The sequence below is a fragment of the Rana temporaria genome, chromosome 1, assembly GCF_905171775.1.
Source record: "Rana temporaria chromosome 1, aRanTem1.1, whole genome shotgun sequence".
NCBI lineage: Eukaryota > Metazoa > Chordata > Amphibia > Anura > Ranidae > Rana > Rana temporaria.
This window is the reverse complement of record NC_053489.1, coordinates 679,557,124-679,567,460: the sequence shown is the minus strand read 5'-3', so window position 1 is coordinate 679,567,460 and position 10,337 is coordinate 679,557,124. Positions and strand designations below refer to the sequence as shown.

General features: G+C 46.2%; 1 protein-coding gene across 1 annotated transcript; it reads right to left on the bottom strand.

The window, feature by feature from the left end:
* Positions 1 to 236: 236 nt before the first annotated feature.
* On the bottom strand, positions 237 to 1,193 carry LOC120945207 (olfactory receptor 493-like). Its single transcript, XM_040359198.1, has one exon. It carries the CDS (start codon positions 1,191 to 1,193, stop codon positions 237 to 239), a length of 957 nt encoding a protein of 318 aa, XP_040215132.1.
* Between the last annotated feature and the right edge of the window lie 9,144 nt (positions 1,194 to 10,337).

The window sequence follows — 10,337 nt, the reverse complement described above, 5'->3', positions numbered from 1 at the left end:
AGCTCAGTTCATCTGCCCCTGACAGTGACTCGAGTCGAGTCCTTCACTATGCGGCGATGCTGGGCATCACCGCTTAGTGAAGGATCGGCTCGGGCGGCTCGGCTGCTCGAGGCTGCTCTAGTAGTCCTGCAAAGGGAACGGCGTTCCTGCTGTGAAAAAAAGTGCAGGGACACCGTTCCCACGCGTTCCCGCAGGACTCGAGCCCTGGCTACAGTAATCTATATTTCCTGTTATTGTTAATGTACTTTTGTAGTACAATATTGTTTCACTTTACTTATTGTCATCTTCATAGCTTTATGAATATCCCGATTCCTTAAAGTATAAATGATGGGGTTTAATAGCGGAGTCACTGCAAAGTAGACAAAGGACAATCCTTTATAGAGTTGAAGATAATGGCTGCTCCTTGGCATCACATATAGGCCGAAAAGTGTGCCAAAATACAAAGTCACCGCCATGAGATGTGAACTGCAGGTGGAGAAGGCTTTCTGTCTTCCTGATGATGACTTAATTCTGAGAATTGCAACGATGATAAAAACGTATGACAGGATAATGAGTAGACAAGGTCCAAGTGTCAGGGTAGTGCTGATGACCAAGACATAAATCATTAAAACACTTATGTCTGAGCATGCTATGGAAATCAGGGTTGTGTAGTCACAATAAAAGTGGTCGATACTAACAGGGCCACAAAATTTCAGGTTAATTAATAAGTAAAATACCACCGCCACACTCAAGAATGAGATCAACCAGAACAAAATTATTACATACAAACACAGCCTGTTGCTAATGAGAGTGGAATATCTCAGAGGCTTAAAGATCGCCAAATATCTATCATATGACATAAACGTAAGCAGGAAAGCCTTCACATTCGACACACCTCCCAAAACGTTCAGTTGGATGACGCAGCCAAGATAGGAAATGACTCCTCTTCCCAACAGTAAGTCATGGAGCATCAGTGGAACCAGATTCGTGGTATAGACTAATTCACAAAAGAGCAAATTACTGATCAGAAAGTACATAGGGGAATGGAGATGAGGGCTTTTATTCACCAAAAAGATGATCAGCAGGTTCTCAATGCAAGTACATGTGTAGATTATCAGCAGGAAAAGAAAGAGCGGAATCTTGTATTCACGGAGGTTTTCAAATCCAAGAATCAGAATTTCCACAAAATTGGTTTGGTTCATTTGATGTGTCATCTGTAAAAATGAATTAACAGACAGTAAATGTTATTATTCAGTGTCTGATGACAGGTGGAATTGCGCACAGAAAAGCTGGATAGGACTGTGCAGCATGGGCGTCTGCTCCATAGGGCAAGGGGGGGGGCGTTTGACTAAACTACTATTGTGAGACTTGTGAGACTGTGAGCATCCTGGGAACATCAAGTGAGTTATCAGCATTGTCACTGTGTACTCTGCCCTCTCTCTCTCCCAAATCTTTCACTCCAGTCCTCTGTTGTCCTCCAGCAGTCTTTCATTAACCCTATGCTGATAGTTGGCCCCATCATGTTCCTTTAGCCAGGGTTTTCACTTGTGTGATCATTGCTGTGCAAATCACATGGGATATCTGTGCGATGCAAATTCAGCCATACAAGCTGTATGCCTGAAATGGCATTTGCACCAAAACTGTGCAGGACCCCTTTTTTGCAAAGGGCAGCGTGAACGGCCGACAAGCAACATGCAATGCAGGAATCACACTGGAATCACATATATGTGAACTAGGACTCAAGTGGGTTTACACTGATGTACTGTGGTTCAGTTGCAGTGCCGGTGCATACACAGATTTCCTGAATTTATCTCCATTTTCACTACAGTCCCACAGACTTCTATTAGATTACACATTTTTGCAACATTTTCTGAAAGCGCACCAAATGTTCTCTATACTGAATCTTTGGTGTCCTTTCAGAAAACACAGTAGAATTACACAAGCTAATAGAAGTGGGGATTAAATGCAGAAAAACTGCATACACACTGCAACAAACTCCAGGACATCAGTGTGAACCCAAAGGCTTCAGGATGGTGTGTAATGTAAAGGCGTCCAGAGGTGCAGGGGGTTGTGTAATGTAAAGGCGTCCAGAGGTGCAGGGGGCTGTGTAATGTAAAGGGGTCCAGAGATGCAGGGTGTTGTGTAATGTAAAGGCGTCCAGAGGTGCAGGGGGTTGTGTAATGTAAAGGAGTCCAGAGGTGCAGGGTGCTGTGTAATGTAAAGGAGTCCAGAGGTGCAGGGGGTTATGTAATGTAAAAGGGTCCAGAGCTGTGGGGTGCTGTGTAATGTAAAGGAGTCCAGAGGTGCAGGGTGCTATGTAATGTAAAGGAGTCCAGAGTTGAAGGGGGGTTGTGTAATGTAAAGGGGTCCAGAGCTGTGGGGTGCTGTGTAATGTAAAGGAGTCCAGAGGTGAATAGGGCTGTGTAATTTAAAGGAGTCCAGCGGTGCAGGGTGTTATGTAATGTAAAGGAGTCCAGAGTTGAAGGGGTGCTGTGTAATGTAAAGGAGTCCAGAGTTGCAGGGGGTTGTGTAATGTAAAGGGGCCCAGAGCTGTGGGGTGCTGTGTAATGTAAAGGAGTCCAGAGGTGCAGTTGTGGAGAGGGGGTACACAGTAGTGACAAAGAGATATTGAAAGATGCAGGGGGCACAGTCGGGTGTTTTTACATTTTAACGTGGGGGGGGCGTATTTAACCCCCCGCTAACAGTCGAAGAAAGGTTTAAATGCGACTGTGTATCACCACTGCCGAAACGCACCCCCCCCCTGAAAAAATTTCAGCGGATGCCCATGCTGTGCAGTGCTAATACCGGAACTGCTCTGTAACATTGTCCAGGAGAGCTGACCAGCAATTGTAGGAGAAACATTCTGTACCTGAGCTCACCGAGGACTTTCCACCCAGTGGTTGCCCTATGAGTTTATGTGAAATCTCCATGAATAGCTGTAAAATATTGTAATTATGAATATATTTCATTTAGCTTGCATCTATGGAAGGCGTGCACAAGGGCGTCACAGAAGTGCTTGTTAAGAGCAGACACTTTGGTGCCTGGGCTTGTGTATATGAACAATAAAGATCCAAACCTCATTGTTTTACACATATAGCTAGATTCAGGTAGGGGCGCGCAACTTTAAGGCGGCGTAGCGTATCGTATTTACTCTACACCGCCTTAAGTCAGAGAGGCAAGTACTGTGGGCCTGATTCCCAAAAAAGCTGCCTAACTTAACTTTCAGCAGTTAAGTTACACTGACTTAAAGTTTCTACCTAAGTGCCTGATCCACAAAGCACTTACCTAGAAATTTCAGGCCGTGTAACTTAAGTGCCTCCGTCGCAAGGCGGTCCTCCTCTCCGGGGGGCGTTTAAAATTTAAATGAGGCGCGCTCCCGCGCCGGCCGTACTGCGCATGCGTGTGACGTAATTTTCCCGACGTGCAGCGCGCGAACGTAATTGACGCCGGGCTTTGTGGATTGCGACAGGACACTAAAGTTGCGACGGGTGAAAAAAAATATACGCGCGGGGAAAACAAATAATTATAAAAAAAAATGACAGCGTCGCTCAGCATGCATTCCTGAGAGGGAGAACTCCATGCCAATTTTCAAAGAAAAAACCGGCATGGGTTCCCCCCCCAGGAGCATACCAGGCCCTAAGTTCTGGTATGGGTTGTAAGGAGACCCCCCCCACGCCGAAAATTCGACGTAGGGGGTCCCCCTACAATCCATACCAGACCCGTATCCAAAGCACGCTACCCGGCCGGCCAGGAAGGGAGTGGGGACGAGCGAGCGCCCCCCCCTCCTGAGCCGTGCCAGGCCGCATGCCCTCAACATGGGGGGGTTGGGTGCTCTGGGGCAGGGGGGCGCACTACGGGCCCCCCCACCCCAGAGCACCCTGTCCCCATGTTGATGAGGACAGGACCTCTTCCCGACAACCCATGCCGTTGGTTGTCGGGGTCTGCGGGCGGGGGGCTTATCGGAATCTGGGAGTCCCCTCAAATAAGGGGGCCCCCAGATACCGGCCCACCACCCTAAGTGAATGGATATGGGGTACATCGTACCCCTACCCATTCACCTGGAGGCAAAAAGTAAAAGTTAATAAACACACAACACAAGGGTTTTTAAAATAATTTATTATTCTGCTCCGGAGGCCCCCCCTGTGTTCTTTATTAGCTCTAATACCAGGGGGGGCTTCTTCTTCCACTCTCCGGGGGTCTTCTTCCACTCTCCGGGGGGGGTTTCTTCTTCCGCTCTCCGGGGGGGGCTTCTCCGGGGGGGGGCTTCTCCGCTCTCCGGGGGTCTTCTTCTATCTTCTCCCCTCTTCCGCTGTTGACTCGGTGCACCCCGGTTCTTCTGCAGCTGTCCGGTGCCTTCTTCTTCAGCGCTGGCTGCCTGCTATCTTCGTGTGTTAGCTCAATTACTAGCAGGCAGCCAACGCGGTCTTCTGTGACGTCAGGTTCTTCTTCTCCCCTCTTCCGATGTTGACTCGTCGCCTGTTGTCATTGTAATGATGGAAGCGCGCCTTGCATCCCATTTATATAGGCATCACCGTCCCATCATGCTCCGGTAGGTACCCACGTGGTGGGTGCACGTGGGTAGGCACCCACCACGTGGGTACCTGCCGGCGCAAGCCGTCGTATCTTAGCTAGGTTTAAGTGTATCTCTGTTTGAGAATACACTTAAACTTAGGTTGGCGCAGATTCAGAGTTAGGTCGGCGTAGCTACTGACACACCGACCTAACTCTATGTGAATCTAGCTAATACTTTCTTCAAAGGATCCCATGCTGGGATATGCAATGAAGGGAGGCAAACCCGTCATCAATACTTAACTTCCGGGGAAAATTCAATTAAACCTCCTGCCCAGAATAGTCACCAGGATTTGCAATAAAGGGGGCTAATTTATGTAGTAAGCCCTCCAATCAAGAGCCAAGCTATGCCAACCAATGGGGCATCAGCATGCAGGGATATACATGGAGGAAAGGGGAGGAAAAGCTCTCTTTATGGAAAGGAAGCCATCTAAATGGAGCTAAAGGGTAATTATGGGAAAAGGTCTGTTTTACTTGTAACTGAATATGTTTGTAGATTAACCACTTAAGCCCCGGACCATATTGCTGCCTAAAGACCCAAGGGGTTTTTACAGTTCGGGACTGCGTTGCTTTAACAGACAATTGCGCGGTCGTGCGACGTGGCTCCCAAACAAAATTGGCGTCCTTTTTTCCCCACAAATAGAGCTTTCTTTTGGTGGTATTTGATCACCTCTGCGGTTTTTATTTTTTGCGCTATAAACAAAAATAGAGCGACAATTTTGAAAAAAATGCAATATTTTTTACTTTTTGCTATAATAAATATCCCCCAAAAACATATATAAAATTATTTTTTTTCCTCAGTTTAGGCGATACGTATTCTTCTACCTATTTTTTTTTTTTTTTTTTAAATGTTTTATTGATTTTCAACATTCACATTCAACAAATAGTAATGTACAAGTGACGCTACAGTATCGCCATAGGATGACTCACAGGTCAAACATTCTTACACAATAAGCCATTACCCCTTCCTGAGATTTAAACACCCCATCCCCTCAACGGAGGGACAACAATCTACGGGGCACCCTAATAGGGCCAACTTTGCCCCACGGTCATAAGAAACCAACAAACACTGGAGATAACGGATAGAACCCCCAACCATGCATACCCCTCCAATCACACACCTCCATACACACCCCTTCTACCTATTTTTGGTAAAAAAAATCGCAGTAAGCGTTTATCGGTTGGTTTGCGCAAAATTTATAGCGTTTACAAAATAGGGGATAGTTTTTTTGCATTTTTATTTTTTTAATTTTTTTTACTACTAATGGCGGCGATCAGCGATTTTTTTTCATGACTGCGACATTATGGCGGACACTTCGGACAATTTTGACACATTTTTGGGACAATTGTCATTTTCACAGCAAAAAATGCATTTAAATTGCATTGTTTATTGTGAAAATGACAGTTGCAGTTTGGGAGTTAACCACAGGGGGCGCTGTAGGAGTTAGGGTTTACTTTGTGTGTGTTTACTAGTGTAGGGGGGTGTGGCTGTAGGAATGACGTCATCGATCGAGTCTCCCTATAAAAAGGATCACTCGATCGATACGCCGACACAGTGAAGCACGGGGAAGCTGTGTATACATATGGCTCTCCCCGTTCTTCAGCTCCAGGGAGCGATCGCGACGGCGCGGCTAAAAACAAATAGCCGCGCTGTCGTCCCGGATCGCTCCCCGAGCGGACCCGACCTCCGCATGTACCGGGGGGGGGTCCCGATCGGACCCCCCACCCACGTCTAGCAGAGGACGTACAGGTACGTGGATGTGCCTGTCCGTGCCATTCTGCTGACGTATGTGTACATGAGGAGGTCAGGAAGTGGTTAATATTTTATAGGAATATACTCTGTATTCCTCCATGTAATTCTTTTACGTTAACCTTATATTTTCTGTTTATTAGATTACCAACTATACTCCAATAAATGTTATTATGTTAAAGCTTTCACTTCTGGTCAAAAGAACTCTCATTTAACACACATATCTTTGAGATATTAAATCTTAAATATGTTACTATCCAGGTTAACACAGTGGTTTGGAAGTTGACAACTCCTTTGAAATATGTTATACTACAACTATGGCGTTGTTCAAATCTTGTTGGCTCAACCTCTGTAACATCTACAAAATACGCCTCTTCTTAACCAACGACACTAAAAGTCCCCATTCACACCTAGGCGTATATACGCCTGTAGTGCGACGCCGCAGCCGCCCCTGAGATGCCAGAGGGATGATTTAGCATGCACCTCTATGGAGATGGTTCACATCTCCACGCCGAACGCCGTACGCCTGCCGCCTGAAAAAAAGTCCCGGACCTTTTTTTCAGGCGGCGTTCGGCATAGGAGATGTGAACCATCTCCATAGAGGGGGTGAAGGCTGCATTCACAATCGCAGCGTTTTGTCGCCGTGAATCGCGGTACAAAACACTGCTATTTGTCGCCGCAATTCGCGGGGACAAAACGCTGCGATTTTGTATGCCGAGGTGTGAATGCAGCATAAAGCTTCTAATTCATTCCCTGGTTATGTCCCACCTTGACTATTTCAACTCCCTCCTCATTGGTGTGTAGGTAGGTGCGGCCTATGTTTTCCATTGCAGTTGGCGCTTGACCATAGTGGCAATGCAGATGGGGGAGGACATCGGGAGGAACTTGGGGCCAGATTCACGTAGGGTAGCGGCGGTGTAACGTATCGTAGATACGTTACACCGCCGCAATTTTTCATCGCAAGTGCCTGAATCACCAAGCACTTGCGATGAGAACCTACGCCGGCGCAAGGCGGGCCAATTTAAATGGCCCGTGTGCCATTTAAATTAGGCGCGCTCCCGCCCCGGAGCTACCGCGCATGCTCCGTTTCCGAACTCCCGCTGTGCATTGCGCGCCGTGACGTCGTTTTTTCGAACGGCGACGCGCGTAGCGTAATTCCGTATTCCCGGACGACTTACGCAAACAACGTTGATTTTTTAATTTCGACGCAGGAACGACGGCCATACTTTAGACAGCAATACGCTTGCTGACTAAAGTTAGGGCACCCAAAACGACGACTAACTTTGCGACGGGAAACTAGACTAGCGACGACGTACCGAACGCGAAAATCCGTCGTGAATCGCCGTAACTCCTAATTTGCATACCCGACTCTGGTTTACGACGCAAACTCCCCCCAGCGGCGGCCGCGGTACTGCATCCTAAGATCCGCCAGTGTAAAACAATTACACCCGTCGGATCTTAGGGATATCTATGCGTAACTGATTCTATGAATCAGTCGCATAGATAGAAACAGAGATACGACGGCGTATCTCATTTGTGAATCTGGCCCTTGGATCCTCAATGATATCCTCGGTCACAGGGAGGCAGTTAGCTGATTGGATGCCGGCGTCCCATGTGACCTCGGCAGCCATTTTGGGTCGAGCAGAGTCTCTTTAAGACTCTGACTCCGGGGCTTGGCGCAATTTATGCAAGTGGCTTGCATAGGGAAAGGCTCCCTATTTGTCGGGGACATTACTTAGAGATAGGGAGGAGTAGGGACAGTGACAGTTGCCCAAATGTTTATCCAAACAATATTTTCAATAAAAATACACTAAAATCATTATTAGCACACACAGCTTAACTTTTACAATCCTCACTAGATCTAAAGCATGTAACTTTAACCACTTAAGGACCGCCTAACGACGATATACGTCGGCAGAATGGCACCGCTGGGCACAATCACGTACCTGTACGTGATTGTATAAAGCCCAGAGGTGGGTCGTGGGCGCGCTCCCACGACCCGGTCTGAAGCTCCGTGACCTCGGCCGCGGGACTCGTGGACCCGATCGCCGCTACAGTCCCGCGATCGGTCCCCGGAGCTGAAGAACAGGGAGAGCCGCGTGTAAACACGGCTTCCCCGCTCTTCACTGTGGCGCTGTCATCGATTGTGTGTTCCCTAATATAGGGACGCACAATCAATGATGTCAGACCTACAGCCACACCCCCCTACAGTTGTAAACACACACTAGGTGCACCCTAACCCCTACAGCGCCCCCTGTGGTTAACTCCCAAACGGCAACTGTCATTTTCACAATAAACAATGCATTTTAAATGAATTTTTTGCTGTGAAAATGACAATGGTCCCAAAAATGTGTCAGAATTGTCCGAAGTGTCCGCCATAATGTCGCAGTCACGAAAAAATCACTGATCGCCGCCATTAGTAGTAAAAAAAAAAAATTAATAAAAATGCAATAAAACTATCCCCTATTTTGTAAACGCTATAAATTTTGCGTAAACCAAACGATAAACGCTTATTGCGATTTTTTTTTTACCAAAAATAGGTAGAAGAATACGTATCGGCCTAAACTGAGGAAAAAAAAATGTATATGTTTTTGGAGGATATTTATTATAGCAACAAGTAAAAAATATAGATTTTTTTTCAAAATTGTCGCTCTATTTTTGTTTATAGCGCAAAAAATTAAAACTGCAGAGGTGATCAAACACCACCAAAAGAAAGCTCTATTTGTGGGAAAAAAAGGACGCCAATTTTGTTTGGGAGCCACGTCGCACGACCGCGCAATTGTCAGTTAAAGCGACGCAGTGCCGAATCGCAAAAAGGGGCCTGGTCTTTTACCTGCATTTTGGTCCGGGTCTTAAGTGGTTAAGCTAAAAAATAACAAACATTTGTCAATTTTAAATTGTGCCCTTGTGCAAGTTGTAGCAATGCAAAACTGTAAAATAACAATAAAAACCTGGAGGCTGCCTCCATACCGAATACCAGGTATGGATATTTTTCCATACATACATTGTTCCAGATTGGCACACTGTAACTATGCCTTTACCATACCAGGCCAATCTTTGTTGAAGCTAGAGGTCACTGTACTAGGCTCTGCTGGCTTTCAGGTCCCATCCTGCTGTCCTGATGCTTTGGGAATCCCGCTCTTTTTTAAAACAATCTATTGAGCTGACAATGGCGCAGGTGCACTGAGCGTGCCGTTAGTGAAGGCGATCGTGTCGTCACTTCCGGCTCGCGCGCGCATGTGCGGGAGTGACATCATTGCTGCTCCCACCAGTCACAGCGCCAGAGCAGCGATACCCAGAAGTCACTCGGGTATCATGGCGGCGGCGGAGGAGAGGAATGAGGGTCGCTTCGGGACCTTCAGGTAAGTAATTCATAATAAGCGTGTATGCTATGCATACTAGCTCATTATGCCTTTCTCTTGTAGTTTTTTTTTTTAAGGAAATGTTTTAGAGGGTTTACTTCCTCTTTAATTATGAACTTTATCAGGCCCGAGAAAGAGACCTGAATTGTGTTTTGAAGTTATCCCTATCCTTTAAAACTACAGGCTTACAACACCTCTGATTGTTCTAATATACAGTAGACAGGCAAAATATAAAAGTTTGCAACTATAACTTTTATATTTCTTTTTTTATTTTACGTGCCTCCCTTAAATTCCCAGACAGCTTTCTTTTCTATAATCATGCATGTTGTTTGTCAGGAACTATGAGCTCCATAAAGGCTTTCCTACAAGATTCTCACAGCTTTCTCCCCAAGACTTATACATTTTTTTTAAATTGGACTCAATGGTCAAAACAATTAGAAATCTTAGGGGAAAGTTGTGTGAAGACATTTATAAACAGAGCCCCATGCGTGAGGAGTTACTAAAAGAAGCATCTCAGGGTCTATTAGCCGGTCATACTTCTTGAGGCTTTCTCACATGGAATATCCTCAACTACGGACTCCCTCTTCCAACCTTGTGGTATTAGTGAAGACCCTTTCCTGTTTCAGCATGACTGTGCCCCTGTGTACAAAACCAGCTCCATAAAGACAGGGTTTTTT

Excerpts from the sequence above, each read along its gene's own strand:
- LOC120945207 (XM_040359198.1), bottom strand. The coding sequence starts at position 1,193 with ATGACACATCAAATGAACCAAACCAATTTTGTGGAAATTCTGATTCTT.